Source organism: Helianthus annuus, chromosome 11, assembly GCF_002127325.2.
Source record: "Helianthus annuus cultivar XRQ/B chromosome 11, HanXRQr2.0-SUNRISE, whole genome shotgun sequence".
NCBI lineage: Eukaryota > Viridiplantae > Streptophyta > Magnoliopsida > Asterales > Asteraceae > Helianthus > Helianthus annuus.
The window spans coordinates 19,805,537-19,825,366 of NC_035443.2; the positions used below are offsets into that span (position 1 = coordinate 19,805,537).

The 19,830-nt window shown below is 34.3% G+C and overlaps 1 protein-coding gene across 1 annotated transcript; it reads left to right on the forward strand.

Annotated features, from left to right (window-relative positions):
* Positions 1–1,046: 1,046 nt before the first annotated feature.
* Positions 1,047–10,390, forward strand: LOC110899312 (probable LRR receptor-like serine/threonine-protein kinase At1g53430). The gene is made up of 24 exons (XM_022146198.2): positions 1,047–1,291; positions 3,639–3,819; positions 4,139–4,210; positions 4,316–4,384; positions 4,468–4,539; positions 4,622–4,693; positions 4,781–4,852; positions 4,946–5,017; positions 5,101–5,172; positions 5,257–5,331; positions 5,408–5,479; positions 5,662–5,730; positions 5,832–5,897; positions 6,038–6,097; positions 6,177–6,215; positions 6,334–6,383; positions 6,469–6,824; positions 7,093–7,291; positions 7,466–7,603; positions 7,864–7,982; positions 8,069–8,279; positions 8,655–8,892; positions 8,993–9,143; positions 9,803–10,390. Exons 1-24 carry the CDS (start codon positions 1,198–1,200, stop codon positions 10,223–10,225), a joined length of 3,042 nt encoding a protein of 1,013 aa, XP_022001890.1. The 5' UTR covers positions 1,047–1,197; the 3' UTR covers positions 10,226–10,390.
* The last annotated feature ends 9,440 nt before the right edge of the window (positions 10,391–19,830 follow it).

Sequence of the window (19,830 nt, forward strand, 5' to 3'; positions counted from 1 at the left end):
TTCAAAAAAAAAAGTTCATTCTAATTTTAAGGGGCAAAAAACGGTAGACCCCAAAATCTCTATTTTGACATCCTAAATACAGGTCATATACTAGTCACAGAATGTTAGAGTGTACGTATTTGGTTATGTAAGTATACCACTCGTATATATATCCATGTATACTGGTCGTATAAAAGGCTTGTGTATATGTTTATGGATTGTATATAAGGCTCGTATATGTGTTTATGGGTTGTATATAAGGCTCGATACATGTATGTAGATCGTATATGGGTGGTATATAAGGCTCGTATACATGTATATTAGTTATCTACTTGCATAACCAAATACACTTCGACATTCTGTTACTACTATACGACCTGTATAAGCTTATACAATTCTCGGGTATCTTAGTAAGAGGGTGGGAGTTGGCTACAAAGTTCATTTTTCCTACAAAGTGTAAAAAGTCATAAAACACCATATTGCCAACCATAAAACACACTCAAAACCCCACAAATAACGAAGTATAGATTACTAAAATGCTATATTTGTGGGTTTTGTGTTGTGTTATGGATGATAAGGCTTTGATTATCGAATGACTAACATTAGTGTGTTTTATGTTGATTATCATGTTGTGTTTTATATTCATAGTTTCTACGATGGAGTGTTTGAAGTTTTTATGGACTGTTAGGGTTTGGATATTGTGTTTTTGTGATCTTCACTTTGTTATTTGTGCGTTTTGAGTGTATTTTATGGCTGAAATTACGGTGTTTTATGACTTTGTACACTTTGTAGGAAAACTAAACTTTCTAGCCGAACCACACCCTATATATTAGTAAGATATTTAGGGTGGTGAATTGTGAGGTGGGGTCCTAATTTAATTACAGTAGTTAATAGTTAATTTTGTTGAAAAGTCAACTCTCAGAAACGGTGGTTTGTGTGGGGGGTGGGTCCGTCTGGAATATCATAAACCGTGTGTGATAGCAACATGAACGTGGTGATAGTTTCTTTGTCGACTCGTATTTAACGCCCATATTCGTTACCAACAACTTGCCATTTTTAAGTTCATACTTTCTCTATCTCTGCAACTAACAAACTCAACTGCAATCTTCGTTCATCTCTCTCTCTCTCTCTCTCTTTCACACACACGCCAGGAGCTGTAATCCAAGCCTTAATCTGACGAACAGAAGTCGCGTTACAAAGTCGTCTCGACGACGAACGATGGCAGAATTCAAGTTGTTCATGCTCGTTTTGTTCGTATCGATTAGTCTCCGTGATATTCGATCCGCAGCTCAACTTTTACCTGATCAAGAAGGTACACTGCTCCTCATTCTCATCTTATTGCTCATATATCGTTTTTTTAATCGGATTCAACAGGGTTTGTGACGTAGCTTGTTGCCCATTTACCTGCTATGTAATTTTCTTAAAATATTAAATCTTATTTTGAGTATTTACCGGTACCGTGCCATACTGGTACAAACCTGAACATATAAAGTATTGTATTCGATTTTGAATTTAGCTCAATTTCAGTATATGTACTATGTGGTATTGAACCGGTTCAGGACTTGATATTAGATTTTGCCTTTAGCTAAATTATCAGTGATGATAAATTCAGTTTTGTGATCTGGTCAACTTTGGAAGCCATATAACCTATTTTTGAGCTATTTGTACAGTATTTTAATTAATTGCACAAGATAGTGAACATGTTACTCCAGAAAGTTGCAGAAGTTTTTATTATTGATTTGTTTTTGACTCCTTCAAAATTGTTTCATTATTAATTTATTATTCAAGAGAGTTTAGATCATTGACCTGGCCTCTGAGCAGATACAGCTCAAGATTCTGACAAAGGAAAACGTAAAATTTTGATGACAAATTTGAAAATTAAAGAGTGAACCGCGACTTTCATCCTTGTGTTTGGTCAGTTTTGCCGGTCTCATCCGAAAGGTTACTATGTTACTGGCAAAAATGACCAAACCACGTGGACGAAAATCGCAGTGTACTCAAAATAAAATTTGTAAAATTTGAGAATAACACGTATTATATTGGTCTTTGGCTTCATCGGCATAATCATCCCAAAATGTTTAAAAGTATTGATAAAAACGAACGATACTCTTTTTAAATAGTGTTTTTGACTTGATCATACTACCTAACAACATATTAAACTATTAATGGGTCACTATTATATGAGTTAACCAATAAATAATAAAAATTTGATTGTAAGAATCAATGTACGTACAATTAATAACAGGTCTCTAAGACTAGTGGGTATGGAGAGTCTCATCCCTAAGGGGATGGGCCGTCTCGTCACCGCCACGTAAGCTCGGTTTGGAGGGGATGGACCTAGGGGGTGGGGGATGAACCCCTTTATATATACATATATATATATATATGTATATATATATATGTATATGTATGTATAGATGTGTGTGTGTGAGGAGAGAGAAATGGAGGACTGGCGAGATCGGCTGTGGGCAGACGATAAGGACGGAGCTGGGACCGCGACGGGACGGGGGGTGGTCTTTTTGGGGCAGCGGCTGGAGGACGGGTCGGGGGACGAGCCCCATACCCACTATTCTAATAATATAGTATGAACGATTATTTATATTATTATTATTGGATAACATTATTAGATATTTGTAAATATTTAAAGCTTGATGCATGGTCCTTGTCAATTTATTAACAACTTGAGTCCCTATATTCAATGTGGCCGTGAATATTATAGGGTTTGAGATAACGTGTTTCCTTTCACTTTTGGTAGGACCCATTCTACAGTTTTGTATGTTTTCCTTGATTTTGACTTTCGTATCGTTGACTTTATAAAACCATGTTCTTTATGTGGGCGTGTTTTTTTTAAAGAACTTTGACCATGTTTCGTTGACTTTGGCCAGTTGGCTACTGACACCAGCTAGATGCATTTTAGGACGAGCTAGTGATGTGGCAGGTATTCTACAGATGCACAAAACAGGAAATACTGTTTGGAGTCGTAGTAGATATAAAGTTACGAGTTACAAAATGACATTGATAGGAAGATGAGCATTAAACTTTAGGTAGCCGGTGATCTTTCTTCCCTTGTGGGGTCATCATCGGTACCTGAATGAATGGAAGAACATCTTTTGTTGGTAAAAAGGTGTTGCCTAATTTCCAGTTAGGTGTTAGATATTTAGCTAGCGAACCTGTTAGGTATCGTGCAACCCGGCTTGGTTTTAAAAAAAAATATTGAAAAATAGCCAAAAATAAAAATGTTTCAATAGTGTTATGGTTATAATTTTATAAAACATTATATTTTATAAGTTTTAAAAGAAAAAGGAAATATGTTCAAAATTTGAATTATAAAATATTAAAATAAATAGAATTCCTGTTATAATATAAAATAGCACATGGATATGGTGTTATTTTGGTCAACCATGCAAAGTTTTAGATGTCTTCTTCTCTTTTGACACTTGAGCCCTCGTGTGTATTGTTAATTCCTGGGCCTTGTCACGTAGGTCAAGTTTGAACAAATGAACTTTTGTGTTAACTTTATGTATTAGATATCATCTTAAGTTCTTGAACTTTGAACATTATATCTTGGACCTTCTTTTATATGACTGGTATGAGAATGACCAACAATATTATATCTTTTTATGCCAATTCAAATATTTTTCTTTTTTTGTTTGCAACAGTTGTAGCCATGAGGTCTATAGCCTCAAAACTACAATATAGCAATTGGAGGATTGCTGATGATTCGTGCAGCAGAGGTTTTGGACTTAATAACACCGTTACCTTCGACAAGGATGGGCTTATGGACTTTGGCAGCAATGTAACTTGCAACTGTACCGCCACTGTTTGCCACATATCAAGAATGTATGAATATGCATATCATTACACATAATGTACTTAGGATAAGTATATACGAGAATCACTAAATAATTAATTAGGGGATAAATGACGTTCAAAAGGACAGAACGATCGCAATTTGTCAAGTAAACAACCATAAGCGAGATCTCGACTATCTATTGAAATATAATCCAACAGCAAAAAGTGGATCCTAGTTATTTAACGGTTCTCATTTGAACTTCACTCATGTACTTGGTTTGCGAATTCATTTTTTCATAAAAAATGTCCATGTCAATTAATATAGTGTCTCCTTTGATATAATTTCACATGTGTTCTTAAATTGCAGCCAACTAAAAGGACTCAATTTGACAGGAGTTTTACCCGAAGAATTTGTAAATCTCACTAATCTGATAGAAATGTAAGTGGGCCGTCAAACTTTCATGATGCCGGAAGTAGTAAACAATCTAAGTTGTGTTGTATATGGTAAATTTATGAGTATAATTTTGTGTTGTTTGTTACACAGAGATCTATCCCGCAACTATATAAATGGCACTATTCCATCCAGTTTCAGTCGGCTCAGCGTTAGCATTTTGTAAGAGCTATTATTTGCTTCAGTTTTTACGTTCTTTCACAAGACCTCTATGAGTTTACTCTTTGACACTTAATCTTACACAGGAGTCTTTTGGGGAACCGACTCAGTGGGCCGATACCTGAAGAAATTGGTGGTATGTCTACACTTGAAGAACTGTAAGTAACGATCCTTACATGACAGCTCTATATACAATATTGACCTTTCACAGCTTATTAACGCTTTTGATCGGTACAACAGAGTCATAGAAGACAATTTGCTTGGAGGACCGCTTCCACGAAATCTTGGCCGTTTGTCCCGCTTGAGAAGATTGTATGATTACTTGACCTTGCTCCAAAAACCTTATTCATCTTTTGTTCATTTTTAAAATAAATTATTTATCATTTTTTTTTCTTGCAGCCTTGCTTCTGCAAATAACTTTACAGGAACCATACCCGAATCGTATGGAAGACTGACCAATTTAGAAGACTTGTAAGTCATGCTTTGTTTCTTTTAACCAATAAGTGAATCAGCGATTCGACATATATTTATCAAAATTTTGAAACATTTGTATTCGTCTTGCAGTAGGATAGACGGGAGTTCATTATCCGGGAGAATACCTGATTTTATCGGAAACTGGACAAATCTCACGAGACTGTGAGTGTTATTTCGCTTTCTTTTATAGTTTTATTAAATAGTTCGGTTTCCAAATTATTTATTATATATAATTTACGGTGCAGTGATTTGCAAGGAACTTCAATGGAAGGACCAATCCCTTCTACAATATCTCGGTTGACAAAGTTGAAGGAATTGTGAGCACGTTATTAAGCCTCCCCTTTGTTTTTCTTTCTCTTTAAATTTATTTGAGTATTCATATATCCATTTACGGTTGTCAGGAGAATAACTGATCTGGCTGGAGCATCCAGTTCAAGATTTCCGGATCTGCTATCTATGACACAATTGAATAGATTGTGAGTTGATTACATAATTGTATGACATAAAGAGTTAATTAACATGATTAAATATGCTTAAAATATTTTATTGCAGGACCTTGAGAAATTGTTTACTTACGGGCTCTATACCTGAAAACATCGGACAACTAAGCAAATTGAAGCTTATGTAAGTATTTTTTTTATTTGTTTATAAAGTAACGAAAACCCCGTACGGTTTTTAAACACATCTTATCTAATAGGGACAGTAACGGGTAGAATAATGAAAACCCTGTGAAATTATCTTTGATTTTATCAGCAGCTTTTGATTATTTAAAATAAAATGTTCATCCAAAGTATTTCTTATTGCAGAGACTTGAGTTTCAACACTTTGACTGGCTCAATACCTGATTCAATTCAGACACCACAGATCGATAACTTGTATGCAACTACTTAGAAATATATGACACCTAAATTCCGGTTTATTTCGATTTATCAATATAATTTGAGAGTAAATGTTTTCTATGATCCTATGGATGTAGATTTTTAAATAACAACTCGCTGTCTGGAGACATACCCGGCTGGATATTTACAAGCAAAGAAAAGATGTTAGTTATATTACACTTGATTATTATAAATTTGTAACTATCTTACATGGTTTGTTTTTTTTTTTTTTTTTTTTTTTTTTTTTTTTTTTTTTGTATTTCCGATCTGTCTGACTTTTATCAATTTGGTTTTCAAATTGTAGCGACATATCTTACAATAATTTTACACGGTCTCAAGAAGAGAATTGTCAGTCGTCTAGTTTGTAAGTATTTTATCCTACTACTTACTAAATCAGAATATTACTTTCTATTTTCGCTTATCACTCAGTCCTGTTACCACAGGAATTTAGTTTCAGCTCTTTCACCTTCGGCGAGCAACAAGTATGTCCCATCACCAACCTATATATATGCACATACGCATACGCATACACATACATGCACACGCACATTTGTATTTTATCCAGTGACGTGACCTTAATTACTTGAACTAATCTTACAGAAATTCTTGGTGTTTGAATGACCAACTTACTTGCAGCAGCAACCCGAACCGTAAGAGTGACAAAACAAATCTCTCTACTTTTGTTATATTCTTTTATACTCATCACTAACATCTTCACAAACGCAATAATTTCAGGTTATTCTTTATTTATTAATTGTGGTGGAACCAGAACAGAATTCGATGGAAACGAATATGAAGAAGATTTAACAGACCAAGAATCATACTACTATTATATTCCAGAGAGATGGGCTTACAGCACCAATGGTGTATTCATGGGCAATGAGAATGCCCCATTTGTTGCCCGCCCAACAAATGTGACAGGTGGTGATATATATCGCACGGCTCGTTTTTCTCCCACTTCACTAAGGTACTATGGTCTGTGTTTGCGGCCAGGGAGTTATAAAGTGAGGCTTCACTTTGCTGAAATAAGTTATACCGATGACATGACTTTTAGTAGTCTTGGAAGACGCTTTTTTGATATATCCATCCAAGTAAGTGACATGTCAACCTTGTTGTGACTGTATATTTTAGGGTCTAATTAACTATAGCCTTAGTGCTATGTAACCAACACAACTAATTTAAAAAAAAACGGTTAAACTTTGAATAAAATTTTACACCCTTGGCCGAATTTCATCTTGATGAATCTTTCTACTTGTTTTCTTTTTAGCACCCGAATCAACTTGTTTTTATCTAAATGGAATGAAATTGCCGCCTTCAATTGGAAAATTAGTTTACATGTTTCTTTTGGCTTTCACATAGGGAGTTCTACAAAGGAAAAACTTCAACATTGTGGAAAGAGCTAACGGTGTTGGCAGGGGTACTTTCATAGACTTCGATAATGTTATGGTTAATGGAACGACCCTGGAGATTCACTTGTACTGGGCAGGGAAGGGGACTACTGCTATTCCAGATAGAGGCGTATACGGGCCTCTTTTATCCGCTATCGCAATAACACCAAGTTAGTACATAGTACCATCTTTCAATGTGCTGATGTGGCAATGTCATGCATTTTGATGCTGACATGGGATTTATTTGAACAAAAAACCTTTTAACTTTGTAGCATATTGTTTGCTTTCATTTGGTTTTCTTACTTTTAAGAGCATGTATAACCTGCTTATTCTTACTTATGCAGACTTTGACGTAAGTACCGGATCAGGACTCTCTGGAGGAGCTATAGCTGGAATTGTGATTGGTTCGTGCACCTTTGTTGGGCTAATTTTAGCTATACTTTGGAAAAAGGGTTATTTAGGTGGAGATAAAGAAGATAAAGGTAAGATCAATATATAAAGATTGTGTACGTATGGAATAAAATCAATAATAATCTCTGAATAAAAGATATTTGGCGGATGTATCGAATAAAATAGATTTTTGGTACTTTCAACCTGCTAGCCCTTTTTAACTATTTTGCTGAATTATAACCCAAACCGGCTCATTCATAACTAGTCGGGTCGAAATTGTCACCTATAGCGCTTGTGTTGTTTTCGAAATTGCGGTACCCCTTATTAACTAAAATCATTATTTTTGTCACAGAGCTCCGAGCACTTGAACTACAAACAGGCTACTTTAGTCTCCGGCAAATCAAGACTGCAACTCATAACTTTGATCCTGCTAATAAGATTGGTGAAGGAGGCTTCGGACCAGTTTACAAGGTGAAAAACTAACTCTGAATATTATTTTTTGTTTGTTTGTATATTTAAGGTAATTATATCAAAGTCTTATATGTTCTATATTTCAGGGTGTACTCTCAGATGGTTCTGAGATTGCTGTTAAGCAATTATCCGCCAGATCAAAACAGGGGAACCGTGAATTTGTCACTGAAATAGGCATGATATCTGCTTTACAGCATCCACATCTTGTAAAACTATATGGATGTTGCATTGAAGGAAAAGAATTATTACTGGTGTATGAATACTTGGAAAATAACAGTCTTGCGCGTGCCCTTTTTGGTAAGTACTTCACTATCCCGATATTCCCGAATCCCATCGTTTTATTAAGAATGTAAACGAGCATAGGGGAGCTCGAGCTTGGGTTGTTTACTCTTTATTATTAAATTATTTTGTTTATATACATATGTAGTTACCTTTTAATCATTATTATATATTAATAATATTTTAATGCAATAATATATTATATTAAATAACAATTATTATATTTAAATAAGTAACATGCTCATTTAGGTTCGAGCTCGTTTAAGCTCAGCTCAATTCAAGCTTTTAGTAAGCGATCTCTAGTAGCTTATGAACGGCTCAACTCGGTTGGTTTACAAACATATGTTTTATATCTATTTAAGAAAATAATTAATAGATAATAATACGTTATAGGTCGCCAAGACCAGAAACTTAATTTGGACTGGGCAACAAGAAAGAAGATATGTGTGGGGATAGCACGGGGCTTAACTTATCTTCACGAGGAATCGAGATTAAAAATAGTTCATAGAGACATAAAAGCCACCAATGTGCTTCTTGACAAGGATCTCAATGCAAAAATATCAGATTTTGGTTTAGCAAAATTGGATGAAGAAGAGAATACTCATATCAGCACACGAATTGCTGGAACAATGTGAGTTTTCAGATACTTTTTTCGGCTTCTTTTTTTTACATTTTACATGAATTGGTAGAATTATTTAAATATGGAGATGTTTATTGGTCTATATTTGTAGAGGGTATATGGCTCCAGAATATGCGATGAGAGGGTACTTGACAGATAAAGCAGATGTTTACAGCTTTGGAGTTGTCGCATTAGAGATTGTTAGCGGGAAAAGCAATACAAACTACAGGCCAAAGGAAGACTTTGTCTACCTCCTTGACTGGGTAAATTCAATATTTCTAAGCGTTTTTTGTCTTCTTAAATTACAGGTTGCAAGATACATTGGTGAGGTAACATGCATGTTGAAATGGGTTGGGTGGGTTGATATGACAAGCAAAGACTTTATATGCCCAACTAATAGAAACTTCTGTAAATCATGAAAACTTAAAACAAACCAACCTTTTGACAATTTTTGAATGCGTAAATATTTCTTCAGCTATCAAGCCATGGATTTTTTTATTACTTGCTGAAACATATAGATATATATAAGGTTATGTTGGATATAACTAATCGACTTTCATCTTTGTGTCTATAAATCCCTCTGCTATTTTATCTTTATAACAAGTAGAAAAAAGTTAAACATAGACATGAACACTTGAAAAAGTTTGAAGGGTTAAACCATCTAAATGTTGAAAGTTGATTGGTTTTTACCATTAGTAACTTTATATTGTAAACAGTTAATGTGTTAACTATGGTTACAGAAACAATATGATAATCTAAATCCTTATATAGAAATAACTTGGTAGACTCAAGATTGTGTTATTGAAAATATACTTTGGATGATTTCATTCTGTTTGCTGTCTTTCAAGCACAAAATTTTATCTAACTTGACCCGTTTAAGATAAGAACCTCTAATAATTTTCACCATTTTTCATATGTGAAGGCATATGTGCTACAAGAGCAAGGGAATCTTTTGGAGCTAGTGGACCCTAGTTTAGGAAAATACTCAAAAGAAGAGGCAATGAGGATGCTTAACTTAGCTCTTCTATGCACAAATCCATCTCCCACCCTAAGGCCGCCCATGTCATCTGTTGTCAAAATGTTGGAAGGTAAAATGCCGGTTCAGCCTCCAATGGTCGTCAAACGAGATCCGGGGAACCCAGACATGAGGTTCAAAGCCTTTGACATGACATCGCATGATAGTCAAACACAAGTCTCCACTATCTCAGCTGACAGTTTAGAGCCTAGGAGCATCTCCACAGATGGTCCATGGGTTGATTCGTCGCCTTACAACAATGAGAGCAAGGAAAGTACTTCAGAAAGGAAGCTTCTACCTGATCTTGATCTTTATGATATCAATGTTTGAATCGGTAAGGTTTATGATGATTTTGTTCATTTATTACAAGTGTCTATATTATAATTTATAACTATAGATAAATGATTTGTATGTATTTTGTTCATCTACTATAAGAAGTGTAGTAGATGTTTTAATTGGTTGCATAAGAAAAAGTAGTATTTGATTTAAACCTCATGATTATGAATCATTTGGCAAGAAACGAATTGATTTGAGTACTAAAGTAATTATGATTCACTACTATGTTCACCACCTTCACCACTACCATCCATTGCCAGTACGCCTCTTTAAAAGCAAATATAGGGTGTGACAAATTATACTTTTTTTCTTTCTGAAACAATACATTTGAAGGCAAACCCATTTTGTGAAGATTTTTTTAAACCTACCCGGATTGCAGCTGCTCGTTTTCTAGGCTTAATTTGATTGTACATGCACGAACTATAATAGTGCGCTTTTGGCAAACATACTCCAATAAAGAAACTTCAGGAACAATCTCACAAACTTGCATTGATCCATCCTCCGACCACCATGAGGCCACACATTGCATTTACCTGTAACAAGCAAAATACGGATGCATACATGTTTTTTGACACCATTATTGAAGAAACCTTGTTATAACATACCTAGTTTTTGAATTTCCAAGAGTAAGCTCAAGATCATCATATCTGCAAACCTCTCCTTTCTCCTTCCCAAAGCTTCGTCCTACCGAAGGCAAAGTCATCAGAAATCACACCCACCGTTAGAATGTCAGCATTGTAATCAAAGGTTAGAGAAATTGCCGGAGAACATAACCCACTATGACCAGGTGTCCACATTCGTGAGCCACCATGGGACATGGTCGTTTCTTTGTACCCAAATGGGTTTGTTGCTACAAGGCTTAAATTTGGTGATGTGGGACAAATGCCAGTGTTGTTTTTCATTCATGTACGTGATCGAGCCGTTGGGGATTTCATGTTGTCACACCCGTTCATTAGCGGAAGCACGTAGTGTGAACTTGATTAGTTTTCATTGCATACGATAATAGTAAACAACTACATGACTAAAAACATATGATGTTCATCCATTGACATAAGTTAAGTATTACACACCATAAGTTGTTTAAGATACAAGACAACATAAGTTTTATGTTTTACCAAACCCTCCAAAAGGATGACATCGTTAACTTGTTATTCCAAAAGCTTCAAAAGAACCACCAGCACCAAGATCCCGTTAGTTTCCTGAAATACATATAAATTTGAAAACATCAACAAAAGTTGAGCGAGTTCATGTGTTTTAAGTTTGTGCGCATCAAATGAATCTCAAAAACATTTGAAAGTTCGAGTGTTATAAGTAGGTATGTAAAGCGTCTATGAATTTAAATGTTTGGCGAGGACATTAATATGTGTGCCGACATAGGAGGCACTCAACCCGGTAGACGATTTAAGTGTCGATTCACTTCGACTGGGACACAAAAGCACTCTAAGTGGCCGCACAAGGACCGTGAGTGGGGCTCGCCCGTAGCTGATAGATCTACCCCTTGTTCTATGGTCCTTAAAAGGATTAATGGTGCCTAAGTTAGTGCCTATTCACACGTGATCCTATAATTCATTCCATAGCTTAATCATACCCTTGTTAACATGTATTTCCCCCCGAGAGTTGTAAAACCGAAAACATTAAAAGAAAGGGGAACTTGAACTAACTGTATTGCATCCGACAATAAGTTCTAGCAACAGTGTTCCGTAAGCGTGAGTCAACCTACAAGGGTTCTAACTCATTAGACACGACGGTCTTTCATAGACCTTGTACTCATTGTTTATCTTGAACGTTTATTATTTGTGTTTTGTTTTTGGAACACCTGTGTATTTTTAGTAATATGTTGGCATTTGTTGTATGTGTATGCTATGATTCGAGACTGCATATTTGTTACACGAATATAATTGTATATCTTTTATAGTTATAAGTGTTAAAAATATTTATTTTTAACGTCGTGAATACGTCGTCGTATGTGTACGACATCCTTGTGAGAGTACACTTCAACAAGTGAATGTGAGTACATCATCATGTACTTGAGCCTTTTATTAATATACGTATACCGTATTTATAAATGTGGTATATCGTATTTATACATGTAGGTATACCGTATTTATACGTGTGGTACACCGTATTTATACGTGTAGGTATACCGTATTTATACGTGTGTTATACCGTATTTATACGTGTAGGTATACTGTATAATACATGCATGTACACCGTATTTATACGCGTGGTATACTGTATTTATAATGTATTCTTTTACAATATATATTTATAAATATACATGTATTTTTCCATTAGGCTTATTTCATGCTTTTTATTATTGGGCCTAGCCCATGATTTTAAGTTATTGGGCCTAGCCCATATTATTATTTATTTGGGCCTTGCCTATATAATTTAATACAAGTGGGCTTATTTTAGTTTTTAATGAAATGGGCCATTGCCCATGTATTTAGGATATTGGGCCTAGCCCAATATTTCATGTTTTAGCCCAATATTTATAAGTTGGCCCAATTTTTAGTGTTCTTGAAGTTTTATAATTTTTCACTAAGCATTAAGTAACATACTAGTAAACTTTTTATAATCACACTTAGTCTTGTTTTTGTTATTGAACTTTTCGGTCGTATATATGAAGTGTCTAAATTATTTTATTTTTAGACTTGTCGTAACGACTGGTTAATACATATAATTTTTATGTCAAAGTTGTCGAGCGTCGTAGTAACCTTGTGTCGACACGTCCGTTTGGTCGATAAAGCATAAGGTGTCGTCCGATGTCCGTCGTTCGAGATCTGTCGTCCGGTGTTAGCGCCTTGTTTTATGGTATCTTACAAGTGTACATTTTTAAGTAGACGCGAAGGTTCGCGACCGTCGTTATACTTGCAAATGTTTATGAGGTTTCAGTTATTTGTAAGTGTATATTATTCATGTGTATTAGATTTAACATTTTTGTATGTATTCCTAAGGTTAATACATACACATAATATACACAATTTATACATCAAATAAGGTTTTTGAAGTGTATACATATAATTTTCTTCAAAAATTATATTGATTGTTATTCTTATAAATTTTACCAATTTTATCATAAAAATAATTTGTAGTTTTTTAAATAAACTCTTGGATGGTTAAGACTTAACCCTTGTCATTAGGGTTTGTCTAATCACGATTAAGCTTGTTAATCACAATTAAGATCAATAATCGCGATTAACAATGCTAATCACCCCGTTACTGTTAATCTCTTTTTAATCGCGATTAGATTTTTAGAAAATTTCGCCATAGTCCCCTAAACTATGGCGTTTTCCCACGTTTTTAAAATGCATTTAAAAATCATTTCCAATTTCCCAACAACATCATCCTGGTAATCTTAATAATTTATCACTTCAAGTAAACAAATACCACTATTTAAGTCCTTAATTCAAGAGCTCTTATTTATATTAAACTTCTTAAAAATTTCAAGACTTTTATGTTTTGAAATTCAAGACTTTTTAAGTGTGGTTTTCATAACTATTTGTTAAATCACTTGTTTTATTTAAAAATCACACTGTTAGTTCTTAATCATCATTTTTAGTTCATTACAACCTTAATCTTTCCGGTATTAATATATATATATATATAGGGGAAGGTTCAAATGAAAACCACTAGTTATTGTGAAAACTCGAAAACTAATTAAAAAAAGCCAAAAAAACATACAAAAAAATTTTGTTTTTAATTTTTTTTTTGCAATCAAAATTTCGCAGGTTTTTTAATATAAAAAAAATATCAAAAAAAAAAAAAATTTTGTATAGTGCACATGTGTAATACTGCACATATGTATGTGTACTACACATGTGTATTATTACACATGTGCACTACACAATTTTTTTTTTTTTTGAAAATTTTTTTTTTATATATAAAAACTAGCGATTTTTATAAAAAAAATTGAAAAAAAAAATTTTTTTTTGTGTGTTTTTTAGGCTTTTTTTAGTTAGTTTTCGAGTTTTCACAATAAAAGTGGTTTTCATTTGAACCATCCCCTATATATATATATATATATATATATATATATATATATATATATATATATATCAAGCTCATGAGTTTAAGGGTGATGATCTTTCTTGATTTAAACCTCTAAGTGTTTAAATCACATTTTTAAGAATAATCCATCAAGATCATCACTGATCTAGTTTACTAAACTAAACATACAACATGATCAACTTAAATCCTAAGCTAAACAACCTATTTTAACCAAGATTAACAAGATCACACAACTCATTCAACCCTAAAACACATAATAATCACATAATACTTCATGATTAGTAAGTTGTTTAGGTTTGGTTTAGGGTTTTAAGTAAATTTTTTCTTGATTTTCAAGATGATCAACTAGTACTTCTATGATCTATACATAATAAAAAGTTTAAAAAGATGGTTAGTGAGAGCTTACAACTTTGCACAAGATTAGTATGAAGATTAGGAAGAAGTTAAGCTCTACACCAAATCTTGCAAGTTTCAACTTGATGTAGGTGATGGAAATGGGGTCCACCTTTGACCGAAATAAGGGGTATAGTTTGTATATATATATATTTTTTTATAAAAGTTATATAAATAAGCAAGTTGTAAAGTTAATAAAAAGGTTTAGGGGTTTAAATGTTTTGGATAGGTTCTTGCACCGTTAGTGTTCCGGCAATATTTTTGACGCCAAAATGTGGTTAACTAGTTCACTAAGGTGTTAGTTTAGGTGTTTGGGTGGCGAAAATATCGCTAACTAGTTCGTCGGCGCAAAAACGACGAAGTTGTGATTGTTGCGACGTAATACCGGAAACTTGTGATTCGAATATCCCGTTGGTATTCACAAGCCTATTTAAGGTGTATATATTATAAGTCTTACGGACAGTAAAACGATAGATTCTAGTCTCGCAGATAATTTATTTTGGTTATATTTTGGTGCAGAATGGACAAGGTGTAATTAAGTGCATTTACCGAAGAGTTAATATGTTTTGGTGTTTAGGGTCCCTAGTTAGGGATTTTATTTGTATTTCATCTACCAAGTGCGTTCAGGCCCTTCGTCACTTGTTCAGACAGTTTTCGGAACTTGCTGGCATGAATAGTGTGTTCAGGTGAATAGTGTTTTCAGCACTTTGCCAACATATTAGGACATATTTTGCAGTTTTCTCGCGATGTGGCAATTATGTTTATATTCTTTATCATTTTTAACCATGTCCTATGATTGATAGACTTTATACGACCTAATCATACAATAATTAAATCGTAATGAACGTAATTAAACGTTAAATCCAGTGTTTAAGTTGTACGGAATTACCATTATTTTTGCGAGTTGTCACATGGGTAGAGTCACATGTGTGCAACGTTAGATAAATAATAGATTTCCTTATGGGGACATCAACCAAGTGATTGTGAGTTCAAATCATGCGGAGTGAAGGTGTGGTGATTTTAGAAGTAAAGTAGTTTTAGAGTAGAGAGTACAATTAAAAAAGCCAATCACGTTGTTTAATCACAAATCACATAAGCAATTATTTATTTCCCAAAAAGCAATCATGCATCGTAGAAGCAATGTCTCCAAGTTACTCATTTTCCATAAACATGAATCCATCAAATTCTTTCTTGAGTAGATCATGTCTAAATTTGCCAGCTGTCGCATTCCCTTCTCCTCTTGCTCTTAATGTATCCCACAAGGCTTTGGTGGTGGTACAATAAACAATCTGATGATAAATGTCTTTGTTCAATGCTTGAGTAAGAATCACAAATGCTTTCTTTTCTAGATCGTAAGCTTTCTTTTCCTGTTCTGTCATCGCGGACAACGTAGTGGGATCTGATCCGGCTTCCTCAAGGGCTTCGTTGTATGGAGTGGTAAAACATGTCCACAATTCAGTATTTTGACCAAGAACATAAGTGTGAAATCTTCCTTTCCAACCCGAGTAATCATTTATATGCATGAGTTTTGGTGGTTGGTTGTTACTACCAGTTTCATTTTCACTCATGAGAAGACTTTGTATACTATGATTTTGATTTGCCACAAATGCCCATTGACTTGCAGATATCATTGCGGATTGGGAAGGCATATAAGAGATTGAACCCATGATGTTGCGGAACTATTTTGTGGTGGATTATTACTTGTGCTTGATTCTTGAACCAAACCCCAAGGGTTTGTACTAATTTTGACTAAAAACAAAGAACTTATGAAGCTACTGTGAATTAACTGTGGTAACAAGATGACAAGGGGTATTTGAAATAGGTATCGAAATAAAAGATGTATCAAAACAACAGAGGAAATGAAATAGGAAATTATGTGATGGGATCGAAATAGGCTTGGTATATAGGAGGATAGAAATAGGCTTGGTATATAGTCGGATCGAAATAGGGTTGGTATATAGTGGGATCGAAATAGGCTTGGTATATAAGAGGATCGAAATAGGCTTGGTATATAAGTGTATCGAAATAGGGAGGGGTATCGAAATAAGATTGGTGTATCGAAACAGAGAGATAGAAACTGTGTGTGTAGGAGACAATCTGGTACACTTCTGCTCCACCAATCTTTTTGCAGGTCAACCAATAACAGACCTTCACCGAAAAGTACTATTCCGGTAAGAATTTCCGCCATGTTTATCACCAGAAAATATAATATGGAATTCAAATTTCCAACTCTAAAAACTTACTAAAAATCAGGTTTTTTATGATCTTTCACTGTTTTAACAAGTTGTCAACCAAAATTATCAACAAATAACACCATTTTAGTTAGTTTTAGTACAAATAATCATCTAGGAAGGTGGGTTTTCTGTTTTTGTCCAAAAACTATTCAGTGAACACTAAAAAACCACTCAAATCTCACCAATATGCTTGATTTTCAACAGGGAATCGAGCCAAAGCCCTAATACCACTTGTAGGTCCTTATGGAGGATCTTAGAGAGCCTATTCCATGTTTAACAAACAAACATGTGCGGAATCCAAGTTTGTATGCAAATAGAAGCAATAACACAATCAAATACAAGAAAGATATCACACTCAAAGCTCAAGTATTGATTTCAGCAGAATAACAATAAAAAATACAAGTGTTTGCCCTCACTCTCACTGAACTGTGATCTCTTTACTTGAAACAGAGCCTCTGCTAGTAGAGTTACATCAAAACATAAATGAAACATAACAAAATAGGAGAGAAGCATCGAAATACACACCCTATACATCGAAACAGTATATTTCTAAAAAGCTATTTCGATACAAGTTCAATCATACAATATAATCCTATTTTGATATGTATGACTATTTCGAAGACACATATGATATCGAAATACAGTATAATGATGCCATGATGACATCATGATGATGTCATCATGATGTAATCATCCTTCTACCGAGTCGTTCTCATGTCTTCGTGTTCCGTGTGTCGTTCTTCTAGTAGCACGACAGAGGAATGTCACGACGTTGATCTTGAATCGAACCGAACTTATCCACTACCACACCAAAGTCCATCAACAACAAAAAACAGAATAAAATGGAAAAAAATGTCCATACACGCCCCACACCTCGCTAGGCACACCCCATGCCTAAGATCTGAAGACTGCCAGATACATCCAAAAGACCAATGCGCGAAGAATTGAGAAGAAAAGCCAGGCATGCCCTGTGGCTTGGCGATACAGGACAAAGAGACTTTCTAGAACATTTGGAAGATCCTGTGGGACCCACAAAATTGACCACAGGTCATGCATCGTGAACTAGGAATAGCCAGTCAACTAGCCAGGCACGAGGCACCACGAGGCACGCCCCGTGCCTGAGCCCAGCCAACCTATAAATATAAGCCATTCCTTACCGTTTTCACTTGCTCATTTTCTCAAATCTTCTCCACTACACACTTCTCTTCTACCCATTATCTCTAATCATTTTAATCATTAAGAAAAACTCAAGAATCAATAATGTAATCAAACGTTTTATGAATAATATCATCTTTTCATGTTTGGTAACATCTAGTTCCATGTCCATTATTGGCTAGATTCTTGAGGGTGTTTGGGGGAAACTTACCCCCTTGATGTTGTGTTAACTAAAGAAGATCATGGATGAATAAGGTGTGTGTGTGTGTCTGTGTGTTAATGATTTTAACTAATTAAATAGTTTATTGAAAGGGGGTGAAATAATAATGTCGCCTTTAACTTGGGTCATTAGATTTTCTGCCTAATCCTTAAAATCAACTATTAATATTACAACTTCATTAATTTGGGTCATTCATGTTTTCTATGTCTATGTAGAGTCAAAACATGTTGATGCTATTAGCAGAGTTTAAAGGTTTTGGATGGGACTTCAAGTTGGGTAAGCTCTTGCCTTTGCGCGGAGATAACACCAAAGTGTAAAGGACTTAGTTTATTGAAAAGTAACTACCTTACTAGAATTGACGACTCACAGACAGACTAACATGGACAAGTAATTTAAATTTCTTAAACTATCTAGTTAATACTATATCAGAGCTTGAGTGGCGTTTTCCTACTAATTCAAAGCGATATAGTCAAGTGTGCTAGGGTCCCTAAAAGGAACTAGACAATATTATGCATTAAAACACGCAGTTCTTCATATGCCAATCGAGCTCATGCAACCCTATGGTCAGGGAAAAATGATTAGTTATGAGTGACGCCCTATCCCCTTATAGAATACTAACTAACCCCACGATAAAAATGAGTATTTTGTTCTCTTTAATTAGAGTATAGTATTGTGATAGTTTTTTTAACTAAAAATTGATACGTTAAGTTTTTGTCAATGTCTAAATGTGAGCAATAACTAAATCGTTAACCGAAGCCGAACTAAAAACAAATGAAACATAACCGAAAACTGACGGAAACGAATAGAAATCCACCAAAAACTGAATTCATCAAAAACTGATTAAAGGCATGTTTGGCTAAGCTTATTTAAGTTAAAAAGGACTTTTGGGAAAAAGACTTATTGACTTATGACTTTTTGAAAAGGAGTTTTAAAAAAAAAAGTGTTTGGATTAGCTTATGGGGTGGGAAAAGCCAATAAGTCAATAAGTTGTTTTTTTTTAAAGTGTTTGGCTTAGCTTATTGATGTAAAATGACTAAAAACTAATAAGTCAATAAGTTAGTTCAAAAGTCACAACATTCTAACTTTTCAAAAATGACTTTTTGATTACTTTTTCTCCTACTCAAAAAGTCATTTTGAAAAGGACTTTTGCATTTGACAAACACTAAAACTGCTTATTGGCTTTTTGATTAAGTCAATAAGTTGGTTGGAAAAGCTTAGCCAAACATGCTCTAACTAAACTCCGAAATAAAGTCAGATTATTGATTTTTTGTACCATTGTTTGACCAAAATTAACCAAACCAAACGATTCAAATTTTCCTATATTTCTAGCTTTTATACCTTTAGTTCATGTATTTCATATAATTTATAATATGAAATATATTTATATGTCCATTGTGTGCATTCATACTTCCATTTCATATATTTATACCTTAATTTGATGTATTTTTAAGCGTAAGTTTTAGCACATGTTTGGTTTTGTCTATTAACCAAAAACTAACGAATCAAACCAAAAACCATTAATTTAATAAACCATTTGCTTAATAAAATAGACTACTCAATGACTTTGGTTTTAGTTGAGGATAATA